At 38.3% G+C, this 14,055-nt stretch overlaps 1 protein-coding gene across 2 annotated transcripts in view; it reads right to left on the bottom strand.

Moving 5' to 3' along the window:
* tshz2 (teashirt zinc finger homeobox 2) overlaps positions 1-14,055 on the bottom strand; it is an 85,199-nt gene that overhangs the window by 22,586 nt on the left and 48,558 nt on the right. Inside the window, exon 2 of one of the 2 annotated variants that reach the window (XM_028453972.1) lies at positions 4,369-4,437. The exons of the other annotated variant lie outside the window; for it this stretch is intronic. Within the exon in view, the coding sequence (XP_028309773.1) occupies positions 4,369-4,437 (69 nt within the window). The remainder of the gene's footprint in view (positions 1-4,368; positions 4,438-14,055) is intronic. 2 annotated transcript variants of the gene reach the window in all.

Genomic DNA, 14,055 nt, shown 5'->3' with positions numbered 1-14,055 from the left:
TATTTTGCAAGGCTTCTTATTTTGGTCATTGTAACATAATTATAGGATTAATTTAAAACATTGTGGGGGTTGATTCACCCCACTAACTATCTTCTATCTGTAATTAAAACAAAAGTAGCAAACATGCAGCCAGTGGCATCCCCCCCACCCCTTCATGGTTCGTGTACGTAGTTGAACCCTCAGAGAGCAGTAGACATACAGCACATACAGTCACTGCATCATAAACTTTGCATGAACCCTAAACACTGGCCCCCCTCTGAACAACAGCGCTCCATCAAGGTCAGCTCTTGATGGATCTGTGAAGAGACTGTGTATTCTCTTAAAACAATCTGCATTTCACCACCCACCCCCCCGCCACCCCCCACCCCTCGTTTGGATCATTCAGTAGATCCTGGACGGGCTCCAGCCCAAGCTTTCCCTGCACAAGCAAAGAGCGTCTTTTTCTTCTTTTTGTATCATTCCAAGTTCATTATTTGGAGATTTCCTCTTTTTTTCCTCTTCATTAAACTCAATGAAGCTACAGTGAGGATGTGGATGTGCAGCTGAAGCAATGGCACTGTCACTTTCTAGCAGAACCAAAGGCTGTTTTATGGCAAACATAAAGGCAGAGACGACGCAGCCCCCAAACCGAGAGGAAAGAAATGCTTCAGAACAGCCCGCTCCCATTTATTTTAATGACAAATTTGTTGTCAAGTGTCCTCCGTAAAAATGATTAGGGGCCCGCTGTTTTCTGAAAAGTGCAAACTTCTGGATTTGCCTGGTGCTGCGACTGTCACTTTTGACAGCACCGTTCTCACAACAATAGCTGCCCAAAGTGGTGAAATGTGCTGAAAGTTTCCCCCTCAAACCAATGGATTTCTGCTGTTTGTGGGTTATTTCTGCTGTTTGCGCTGATATCTGGATGTTGATTAGAATGGGAAAAAAGGCAGTGAATTGGACTCTGCTGAGCCAGGCACATCAACCATTATAGGAGATTGACAGTCACGTCATTGAGCCAATTACTTCTGTTCATAAGACCTTCGTCTATAAATAAAAAAACTGGTTAAAGACTGCAGTCATTGTCAGAAGGGCTTGAATTATACTCCTGATGTAGGATTTACAGAAAACAAGAACAAAGATTCATTACAGAACATTAAAACACACCTGTTCAAACTGGCTTTTCCTTGAACTTTCTTTTATTGTGGGAATTTCTGATTCTTTCAACCATATTTTGACCTGCCACTACTCTGCCAACTATTAACCAATCTACACAATTAAAATATCAAAATGTTGTAATGTTTTGTGGTAATGCAACTGATGTAATTTGTAAACACACTATACCTCTGTCAATTTTTAACTTAAAGGTGTTGTGGAGGATGTTATTTTGCCTTCAAATTCTGGATGGATCATCAACACGATTGGTCCTCCTAACGGTCAATCATTCTGGTGATATTTTTACGTACGGCCGTCCTAGCTAGTTTTCGCTTGCTGCGCATGCGCACTTTTCATTTACCAGTGGCGACTCTGACATAGTGGGAAAAATGCAAATCTTCTTTTGAAAAGTAAGCGTGTATGAGCGATGCCGACACCAACTCGTAAACAAAGCTGTGACCGAGGAAAACTGGGCTCGTGCACACACTGGGCTCTCTCACACACGTTTAATAGGCGTTCCCTCTTGGGAGCAGGTAGAGGGTTGTTGCGCATGTGCATTTTTTCAAAAAGTGAAGAGGGTGTTTCTTTTCTAAACTTTGGGAAAATCCTCCTCTATACCTCTAAAGACACAATTTTACCACCAAAATGTTGTCCACTTTCTAATCTCCAATTCTATTTCCTTTGTAGAGGTTGCACTCTGACAAAATAAATGTTTTTTTTTTTTTTAATTCAACCTGTTTGTCATGCTGCATGCAAATCTTAACCAATATAAAAGATCAAGATGTTCTGCTGCTTATTGACAATGAAAATATCTAATTTGTAAAACGCTAACTTTCTTACTTTCAATGTAATCTAAGGTTTTATGCTAAATTAGGCTGCTTCTGCAAGCCTTAGAGTGCTTGATTAGGTCTGCTAGAGTGTGACAGCTGCTGCTCATGAACTTTGAGGAAAACTGCTGTTAATAAAGCTTTACTCCTGCTGCTACAGTCACAGTTTATAGCTTAAAATGTTGCTTCTTTCTTATACTTTTCATAGGAATTCTCAGCATTCACCCCTTACTTTGCCATTAGTGCCTGCTTCTACCTTCCTATGAGCCAGGTTCAAATCTTGCCCCGCACAATGTCTGTAACTTTGACTCTAGATAAATAGTTGTTAAATCCTGAAATACTTAACATAATGCTGTTCACTGTGAGTACTGCCTACAAATATCTACGCTTTTGGTAATGTGTACAAACTGGTGTTGATTGACACATACAGCCGAAGGAGTTGGCAACTATTTTTTTGCATTCCCACTTGCATTGTCGCGGCGATGCAAATTTTTCTAGTTTCCATTGTTATTTATTTATTTATGTTTGTCTTATGTAAAGCGGCTTTGAGTCCCCCAAAAAAAGTGCTGTATAAATTTGATGCATTATTATTATTATTATTTAAAATCAGCAGCTTTAAGTTGCAGGATGACTCACTTAGCAGTGCCTCTGCTACATTAAAAAGTAGTTGCTTGGTTGGTACTTTTTAGGACTGAATGCATAATGTGTTGCCAAATTATTTTGGAGTCGTGGACAGTCAAAGAAACACAAGGAAAACCAGCGCTCATTATTACCACTCTGCACAACACATCATACCTGTTCAAATAGTGCCAGTGCAACAACAATATTTTCCCCTCATTTAGCCCACGAGTCAGCGCTGTGACATTTCTCAGGTGTGGAGCCCTAATGTAGGAGGAGTAGGTGCTCGACTGCAGAGGTTTTTTTATTCATTGCATGGGGGAAAGTGGTTAATTTATTGAAAAGAAGGTAGGCGGACAAAGCAGCGAAACGGAACTGATACCCTGCGAGGCTGTAGGTTGTGCACCGAGGAGGGGGTGAGGAGACAGGAGGGAGGGGGTGTACGGGTGGGGTGGGGGGGTGAAGGAGGGAAAAAAAGGAGGTTGAGGGAGGCGGAGACCAGGGCGACAGAGGAACGGTTAATGGAAATGAGTGACAGGCTTTCAGAATGATTTACAACGGGTGGCGCTGCGGCAGAGCCGGCGCTTGATGGATGATCCTGAAAGACGGAGACGAACCATAAATCATGTCTTTGAATCATTGACAGAGATAAAGGAGGGGGAGAAAAAGCAATGGCATTGACGTTCATTCTTCCAATAATGTACATTGACGAGTTACACTACAGAGCCTTAATTAAAAAGTGAACACGGGTCTTCTCCTTCTCTCAACTCGCACCCCCTCCCTCCTCTAACCCCCCACCCCCCCCACTCCTCCATCCCTCTTCCCACTCCCGCTCTGTAGCGATATCAATGGTAATTAAAGATGCAGCGTCCTCGGCTCCTGTCCCATACGTAGCTGCTTCCTACAGCAGCCAGATTAGATAAGTGCTGCTAAGAGATAACGTCAACCCTCAACATTATCACAGAGGCTCTCGCCTGTTTGTTTCTAGCTCACACACACACACACACACACACACACACACACACACACACACACACACACACACACACACGAACGGAGATGAGTGGAACAAGCCACAAGGTAAAAGTGGGCCACTTCAAATCTTTAGCCGCACATTAGGATCATTTGGATACAGTTATTTGCATGGATGAATATATATATATATATATATATATATATATATATATATATATATATATATATATATATATATATATATATACATCCATTATCCTTTGTTATTATCATTATTATTCATGAAACAAGAAAAACAGATAAAAACAGAAAAAATGCCAGGAATATAAATAGAATATATACAAAAATAATACAAATATATTATTACAAGTAAAAACTAAATAAACACAGACAAATATTCACTCGTATTGGCAATTAATCTACCCCAGTTAACCTAAAATATGATTACACACACAAACCTGGGAAAACATGCAAACTGTACACCTAAATGTATCAGGCCCACACAAGGAAATGAAACCAATGACCTACTCACTAAGGGTGAAGAGCAACACATTGTAAAATGAATACATAAATAAAATAATAATAATAATAATAATAATAATAATAATAATAATAATAATAATAATAATACAATGTATTATCATTATTCTATTTATCATTATTATTACAACACAATTGCATAAATACATTTTCAATATCAGATGAGTATCAGAATATATCAAAAAGTATCAAAATGTCATGAAATAAAATGTATTATTCATTCATTATTAAATAATTATATATGCGTGATATAGCTTTACTGATGCAGTGTAGCTACCTTGTGTCTTGCTGCTGTGCTGAGTCACAGTTTGGCCGTTTCTCTTTGGATCTTCCTCCACATTTGTTTCTGTTGGAGTTCATGACAGAGTTTAACCAACGATGTGAGAGATTTTTTGTTCCAATTACACACCTGATTATAGTTATATTATAGCATAAACTTTGACTTTGTTCAAGTTCACCTAATGGCACACTGTAAATACATTGTGTTGTATTTAGTTAGTTAAAGCACTCCAAGAAACACACAAAAACAAACAAAAGACAACCTCAGGTCAGTCATTATTCTGAATGCTGACACGAAGGTTGATAATGTAGCTTCTCGCTGTGATAACAGTAGGCAGGTTTTGGCCATTTTGCAATTTTTGTCTATTTCAAAAAGTTCTGCCACTTTTTTCAGACATAATCTACTTTTTTACCAATGAATATAAATTATTTCCTACTTTTGGAAGTTCTTTTTGACACTTTTATCAGATTTTTGTCCTTTCTTTAATTTTTTGGCCACTTTAAATTCAAATAAGCTAACTTTTGCTCAATAAATACCACTTGTTTCCTTTTTTTCCTACATTTTGCCTGTTTTTGTTCCACATTTTTGCCCTTTTTCACTATAGTTTGCCACAATTTTCCCATTAAAGCTAACCCTTGCCATTACATACCACCTGGTTCCTCTTTATTTGCCCATTTTTTTTGCAACTCTTGACTGCTTTTGACCCATTTTAGTCACTGTACGCTCTTTTCATACCACGTTTTTGCCACTTTTGGCCATGTGTTACCATGTCTGCGTCTACTCGCTCGTCAAAAAATGCCCGGTTCAGCAAGAAGATGCCCGGTATGCCAGATGGCCAGTCCACCCCTGACAGTCCCATCTCTGTTTTAAAGGTTTAATTACGACACAATTGCGTGACAGAATTATTTCCTCCTGCCATCATCGTTCTGAACTCCTAGTCTGCCCTCATTTATGAACCATTTAGGGAACCGTATAGGATTAAAAATTTAGCAACTTCCTTTGTCCAATTTTTGTCCCTTTTCAAGAAGTTCTGACACTTTTTTCAGATTTTAGCTCCTTTTGCCAATAAATATATATTTTTTTCAATTTTTGTCCATTTTTGCAAGTTCTTTTTGGCACTTTTATCAAATTTTCTTTCACGTTTTATCCAAAAAAGCTAACTTTTGCAGAATAAATACCACTTGTTTCCTTTTTTGCCCACTCTTGACTGCTTTTGGCCCATTTTAGTCACTTTTCACTCTTTTCTTGCCATGTATTTGCCACTTTTGGACCATTTTTGGTCACCGGTTACCTTTGCTTGTCAAAAAAACCCCGTAGCTGACCGGACTGGCCCACATTGTAGTTTCTCGCTGTGATAACAGTAGCCCATCTCTATTTTAAGGGTTTAAATATGACACAAATGTATGATAGTTATTTCCTCCTACCATCATTGTTCTGCATTTCTAGTTTGTCCTCATTTATGAAGCGTTAGGAATAAAAAGAAGAAGAGGATGTATCAATTCATGCACTAGTTCTCCGAAGAGATTAAGCAGCCTCTCTGTTGTCTGTCCTCTCACTGCTCCTGCAAACAAAATGGAGAAGACTGCCCTACTAATGCAAACGCTCGCTTTCATAGCGTGCGTTTCTCTGCCTAATTATTCAGACATAAATCATGCTTCACGATGTAAAGTAAGGCCTCTAATATTCTGTGATCCCGGAAAACAAACGGAGACAAAATGGAATTTTACAATCTGAAACGGAGAAAGAAATCTGACCCATTTATTTTCTCTCTCTCTCGTTATTTAAAATCAGGCCAAAACATGACACGGAAATGCCTCAAATGCATGTTTTGGGACAATATTAAGCATTAACACACTGTTTTACAGCAGGAAATGGGTGATTAAATGTTCAGAAAGGATGACAAAAAGACAAATATGTCCACATCTCAAGGGTGTAGGAAAAAATCGATTTGGCAATATATTGTGATATTTCCCCACAATATCTTATCAATCCAAGAAAATGTACAAATCAATTTTTTAAATCATGTTTTTAACAAAAAAATCCCAAAAAACATTTAATTGCGCTAACATCTGCATAGTACATAAACAACAGACTTTTTCCTGTTAAGCGAGGGGCTGAGGGTTAGCGATGTGGCTAATGTGACTATATAAATTAATAAACACAGTAGTTGTCTCTATTAACCCTATTTAACATGTTTGGTAGGATTTCGGGAACTTTAATAGACAGTAGAGCACACGTGTCGAACTCAAGGCCAGCAGGATAAAGCAAAAAATGCTGACTCATTGTGTAAATCACCAACTAATTCAGTCGTAGATTTCTCAGTATCTCCAAATATACAATTTTAATGAAACTGCACTTTTTTTTTTCCCGGGCTCACAGTTTCCCCATGAATATATATCACATGACGGCAGTCGTTTCCAACTTCAAATTGATGTGAGTACACTCCAAAAACCTACAATTCTCCTCAAATTATTACCCAAACTTTCCCTAAATTTCAATAAAAATTGGTCACAAAATCAAGGAAATTTAAGAGCCAGAAGAAAGTGATATTTGTCATTTATAGCTTAGATATTGTTGGTGCTTATGTACTTTACATACTATTATAGGTCACATAGGTGTGTGTGTGTGTGTTTGTCTGTGTGTGTGTGTGTATGTGTGTCTGTGTGTGTGTGTGTGTGTGTTACTGTGTGTTAGTGTGTGTGTTTGTGTGTGTGTTTGTGGTTTTGTGTGTGTGTTTGTGTTTGTGTGTTTGTGATTGTGTGTGTGTGTGTGTGTGTTTGTTTGTGGTTGTGTGTGTGTGTGTGTTTGTTTGTTTGTGGTTGTGTGTGTGTTTGTGTATGGTTGTTTGAGGTTGTGTGTGTGTGTGTGTGTGTGTGTGTGTGTGTGTGTGTGTGTGTGTGTGTGTGTGTGTGTGTGTGTTTGTTTGTTTGTTTGTTTGTGGTTGTGTGTGTGTGTTTGTGTATGGTTGTTTGAGGTTGTGTGTGTGTGTTTGTGTGTGGTTGTTTGAGGTTGTGTGTGTTTGTTTGTTTGTGGTTGTGTGTGTGTGTTTGTGTGTGGTTGTTTGAGGTTGTGTGTGTGTGTGTTTGTTTGTTTGTTTGTTTGTTTGTTTGTTTGTGGTTGTGTGTGTGTGTTTGTGTATGGTTGTTTGAGGTTGTGTGTGTGTGTGTGTGTGTGTGTGTGTGTGTGTGTGTGTGTGTGTGTGTGTGTGTGTGTGTGTGTGTGTGTGTGTGTGTGTGTGTGTGTGTGTGTGTGTTTGTTTGTTTGTTTGTTTGTTTGTGGTTGTGTGTGTGTGTTTGTGTATGGTTGTTTGAGGTTGTGTGTGTGTGTTTGTGTGTGGTTGTTTGAGGTTGTGTGTGTTTGTTTGTTTGTGGTTGTGTGTGTGTGTTTGTGTGTGGTTGTTTGAGGTTGTGTGTGTGTGTGTTTGTTTGTTTGTTTGTTTGTTTGTTTGTTTGTGGTTGTGTGTGTGTGTTTGTGTATGGTTGTTTGAGGTTGTGTGTGTGTGTGTGTTTGTTTGTTTGTTTGTTTGTTTGTGCTTGTGTGTGTTTGTGTATGGTTGTTTGAGGTTGTGTGTGTGTGTGTGTGTGTGTTTGTTTGTTTGTTTGTTTGTTTGTGGTTGTGTGTGTGTGTTTGTGTATGGTTGTTTGAGGTTGTGTGTGTGTGTGTGTGTGTGTGTGTGTGTGTGTGTGTCAGAGATCAGGGACAGTTGGTCAGAACGCTGCATATGGAGATATTCACACATGGACAAAAAAAGAGAAGACACACAAAGCTGTCTGTCTCGTCCATCTCCATCCTTCCCCTGCTGTGAGAAGACATTTTGGCGAGCTAGAATGAAACGCACACACAATGGTCATCGGTCGCTGAAAAGCTGTGGCAATAATCTGGGTCTGTTAAAAAAAGACAGAAAAAAGGGGCCCAGTGTGTCCATGAACGATCCATGCTGCACCTCAACACAAAAGCTCCCACTCTGAGAATCATTTTCATTTGAAGGCTGGGAATTGTTCATATCATGTCTGATCGCATCCCTGCATCAAAACACCGTTTGATGGACAAGGGAAATAATTACTTGTCATTCATGTGTCGGAAGGTTTCTCGTCTCTCCTTTTTTTGTTGCTGTTAAACATGTTCCTGCGCTAAACACTTTTTTTTCCTCTCACAAATCTTCCAAAACAATCTGACTCCGACTTTCAAGTCAGAGAAGAAGAGATTTGATTAGCCTGGCAGATATGTAGCAATATTAGACATTTGTACATGGGGGTTTTTGAGAATGAATCCATTTTTAATGGGATCCACACTGGCAAACCAATGGTTCCCACTCAAAATCAATTCATCCAAGATGTCCACCATCCGTATTTGCCAATTCAAGTCAAGGAATTGAATAATATATATTCAAATACCGTTTGTCTGCCCTATAACAGGGGTGTCAAAATCATTTTATTTCAGGGGTCAAATAAATATGGACCAGTTTGATCTGAGTTGTTCCACAGATTTTTTGCGAGAAAAAGAACAATTTTAACATCAGTTGTGCTGTAGTTTCTAATACCAGTCCCTGTTGGATCTTCACTTAAAAAACTCTTGATTTTGTAACCAATTTTTGTGTAATGTGTAGGAATTTTGTAGAATGGTTTGTAAAAAATTGCAAGATTTGTGAGAAAAATATAGAGTCAATTGTCAGTTAAAAATGACTGCATTCATGTGATATAAACAAAGGAAAACTGCAAGCCCCTAAAAGTGTTAAAGTTTCATTAAAATTGTGAATTTGACTGAAATTTGTGAATCTCCAACTGGATTATTTGGTGATTTACACAATAATTCATGTTATCTCTGTCTCCTGCGGGCCAAATTGGATGCTCAGAAGGGCTAGTTTTGGACCCCGGGCCTTGTGTTTGAAACACGTGCTCTATAAGACACATCAAGTTGAATAAACATTTGCAACACGGATTTATTTCTCAGTCATCAGCACATTTCACAATAACTGTATTTTAATAACCTGGCCAGAGCCACATTGATGTGTAGCCCCTCCCTCTAACTCCAGTTCTCCACATGGATCTGTGTCTGACGAATCCTTTCTGAACCAGGGAGGGACATGAACAGAATGCTTGAAGCTGATTGGGCGAAGAGCCTGTCCACCATGATTTGTTTTAGCCAATCACACGGTAACAAATGATGATGTAGTCATTGGCCTGCGCTGCAGAGACGCTGCTACAACAACAACAACAACAACAAGGCTCCGCTGGTGAAAACGTTCTTTAGGGATAGTAATGCTGTGGTCATTATGTCGTTGAGTGACTTTTACCGTTTTTTTGCAACACAAGTATGTGAGTTAAGGACACGTTAACCTTCCTCCTGCATCGACATCTTTCTATTTTGATTCAGAGCTATGCTAATAGCGGTAGCCCAGCTAGTTCCTCCTCCCGCAACTGCGCATGCGCCAGTGTTGCTTCTGCACTTCTGCCTTCGTCACATCCGGAGATCCCGCCCTAAACCACAACACTGCCTCATGATTGGTTCTAACGTTTGGGTTCGGTTTAAAAAGGAAAAGGCGGGAACATGTTTGTGAACACCAGGAGAATCTATCTTACAGGCAAGGTTAGTATTTTAAGCCATTTCGCCAAAAATTTCTTGTTTCTACGTCAAACCGAAGTTATGGTAAGATTGAAATTCACAATACGGATGGCGGCCATCTTGGATCTTGCTATAAGCACATTTTACAGTATTTTAAGACAGTGTTTCTCAGTCTTTTTTGGCTCAAGTTGCTTTGAAAACTATTTAAAAACATCTATAGATCATAATGATGGAATGAACGAGTGTAACACACATTTTAAAGAATCTATAATAATAAATATTATATACGTATAAGTGAAAATACAGTATTTAGTGCAGTGGTTCCCAACCCTTTTTGGATTGTGACCCCATTTTGATATAAAGGATTTCTCGAGACCCCAAAGACATTTTTTTTTCTCGAATAAGTTTTGATCATGTTTGAATTCAGATATTTTTACTGAATTTTAGTTGAACTAGAGTTGAACTAAGTGAAAGTACTGAAATACAATTAAGAAAGAGTTTTTTTTTTTTTTTTTAAAGAATAATAAAAAAAATTCAAAAATCTATTGAGATTTTTCAGAAATTTCTGGCAAAAAAACACTTATTTAGTGATTTAGATTTATTTCTATAGTTTGTATTATATGTTTATAAAGTATTCAAGTGAATAAAGTGTCTCTCAAGTTACCCTTTAGTGCCATTGCGTACACCTAGGGGTACACATACCCCCATTTGAGAAACTTTGTTTTTAGATATATTATTGAATTGCTTGAGTTTGAAAACCTATAAATCACCACTGAGATCAAATAGAAATAACGTTATTGGCGATACGGATGGCGGCCATCTTGATTTTTAGTGGGAACCAATGGTTTGCCAGCGTGGATCCCATTAAAAATTGATTCAACATATTCAACCCCCCCATGTGCAAATGTTCATGCTTTCCTTCAGAAGTAAACATCTTTTTGACATACTGTATTTGTCGCGTGTGTAGATTGAATAAGAGAAGAAAACAAACGGGTTAAAGTGCAGTAGTGTGATGGCTGAATGAATCATGTCTCTGGAGCGTAATGAACTTCTGGAGAGTCTCTGTTGTTAGTGGACCATAGGCTCTCAGTGATGTTAAATGGTCTTAAAAGATGATCCATACAGTAATGAAGCCAGCTCTGCTGTTGGCGCGATGCCCGAACGAGAGCATAATCAGAGTCACGGGGGACGGACGCGTCACACGCTGCAGCTATTGTTGGACGATCACTACACTTTACCGATTGCATTCACTTTAAAAATAAATAAATAAATAAAGCTGCGTGTTACTCTACGCAATTTAAAAAATTACCAATTCAAATGATGTAAATTTAAATGCATTTATTATTATTATTATTATTATTATTATTATTTTAAAGAGTTAAAAAAACAAATACATGATTCAAGGATTTTTTATTCATTTGTCACTATGTGCATGAATGTGTCCATTATGAAATAACGTCCCCAAGTTCCATTAAGCCCTTAAAGAATATATATTTAAGAACTAATAAAAAATAGAAAAACACCAGTAATACAAATAGAATATACAAAAAACAATGCAAATGTACAAAACAATGACAATATCACAGAAATAGATATGTAATACCTGCAGCACTTTATGTATATATCCATCCTTTAGTATTATTATTAGTATTATTATTCCTTGTATTGTTTTTAAACTGATATACAATACAGGAAGAGGCTGAAATAAATACTGTTCTTTTTCAAATTAAAACACCACATATAGATTATTTAACAAGTGTATTCTTTACTTTCAAGTTATCAAATATAAATCTAGTTCAAATAAAAACCAGTATGAAATAATCTGAGCAGGTGCATACTGTCACTTTGTATTTGTAAAACACAGAATAATAAAATAATTTCAGAGAAATAAAGTCTCTGGGGTTGCCAGACATTTGTGATTTAAAAAATGAGGTCATGACAAGAAAAAGGTTTTAAACCTCAGCTTTAAATGCTGATATATTCAAATTAACTGTGCGTATTTCAAGGACGGCTCCTGGACTACCGAGACGTCTCCTAGTGTCCAAGGTCCAGCCTGTGTGTGTCTGACTCCCCTGCCTGGACCACCCTGCTCGCCCCATTACATTACATTACATTACGTTACAGATTACATTACAGGACCATGCTGCTTAGTCCTTGGACCCATCACATTGTTTTTCTTGGACCGTGGTGAAAGCAAATAGCAGCTAAAGGGCCCCAGCGCTGGCGCTCGCAGTAAAAACCAAAAACCATGCAGTCATTCATCAAAGCCCAGACAAGTCGCTACTCCCCCACCAAGACAACCCCCCCCCCCCTCCAAGGCATGGCCATCTCCCCCCTACTCTGGGTTTTAACTAGGACTCCAAATAATTCCAGAAATGACAAATGATACTTATATCTCTGGCCTGCGCCGAATCAATAAGCATGCAGAACAACTATCCATCTTGAGAGGTATTGACAGAGGCGGCTCCACATGGGCAGAGAAGCACTTGGTGGCTTTATTCACAACGCTGATAGGAGGGAAACAGTGCAACTCATCTTTAAATTACAATAAACCACCCACCATTGTTAACAATCTCAGAACGTACAATAGAAGAAGCCGTTGGACAAACACAGGTTTCTCATCTCGCCTTGTTTCCTCCTACTGTAAAGTCAGAGAGGAAGAGATATGATTGAATAAGAGAAGAAAATAAACAGGTTAAAGTCATAGGCACAGTTTGAGATTCTTGCCAAGGAGGGGCAAAAGAAAAAACAATCTAATTAAATATGTAACGTGTCAAAATTGTAATTCATGAAGTTGGAAGTTATATAAAGGCCAATATAAAACACAAAACGACAGCAAACTGCACAAAATATCAACAAAAGTACACAAGATAATAACAAAAACACGAGATTTAAAAAAAATACAAAAAATAATTCATAAAACACACAAAATGGCAACAAATACACACTAAATAATCACTTAAGCACACAAAATGACAAAACAAAACAAAAACCATAAACAAAATGACGTCCAAGACACACAAAATGCCAACAAAAATATAATAAAAACACAACAAATATAACAAAAACACACCTAATGTCCCAAGAAACACAAACAAATGTGCTATATTGACAAAAAACACCAAGGAAAACACACAAAAGGACTATAAAGACAAAATGCTTTGTTCTTTCTTATATTAATGCTCTGATTGGTCATTTTTCTAAATACAGACTTTGAAGTTGATATTGTGGACCTCGGATCAGTCGCGCTAACCACAATGTAACCTCAGTGGACCGCAAAAATAGTCAATATAACATGCTACAAAAAAAATGTGCAATAAAAGTATCTGTACAGGAATCATACACATTGAAAAAATCTGATGTGGAAAAAGTGGGAACAAACTTTTCTATCATGTTGTATACTTTTGTCCTTTTGTGTATTTTTGTTCTGTATTTGTGTCATTATATTACATTTTGGAGTCATTTTTGTGTATTCTTGTTGCCATTTTGAATATGTTTTGAAACACAGAGCAGGAGGATCCTTGTTGTAAATAAAGGCCGTCTCGCGATCTAAGGATGTTTCTTTTTTTTTGTGACAGCATCGCCGTGCACATGTTTACATGGCAGTGGTGGGCTGGCTATGAGCTGATGGGCGGCCGAACGGACCCTCTCCGGGCCCCTCGGCTGGATGGGAGCAGCTGACAGATAGCACTTCAGAGCAGCTTTAGCTGCAGCTCCCCTTGAGGGTCCGTGATTGATGACTCGCACCGCCACCTAGATCCATTTTCTCCTCCAATCTGACTCGGCACAGGTAGAGTGGAGTCCTACCTCTCCTCCTCTTCCTCCTCCTCATCCTCCTCTTTTTCTCTCTCATCTGCTTTTGGCTCATTTTTTTGCAAAAAGACTCGAGGCCTGCAGAGCGACGACAAAGCATCGACTCAGTCCAAATAATTTCCTCGAAACCATTCTGCTTCTAATTTGTTGTAAAATGCCTTCCAAAGCCATTTTGATCCTGAACATTAGAGATCAGGAACATTGAGGAAAAGGGAAAAAACACACCATGAGATGTTTGCAGGCATAATGTCATTAGCAAGGAAAATGTTAGGACCCAGGACCCCTGCAGGTCTGAAGGCATTTAAGAGC

Source organism: Gouania willdenowi, chromosome 7, assembly GCF_900634775.1.
Source record: "Gouania willdenowi chromosome 7, fGouWil2.1, whole genome shotgun sequence".
NCBI lineage: Eukaryota > Metazoa > Chordata > Actinopteri > Blenniiformes > Gobiesocidae > Gouania > Gouania willdenowi.
Note: the sequence above shows the minus strand (reverse complement) of the source record. Positions and strands in the feature narration are given on the sequence as shown.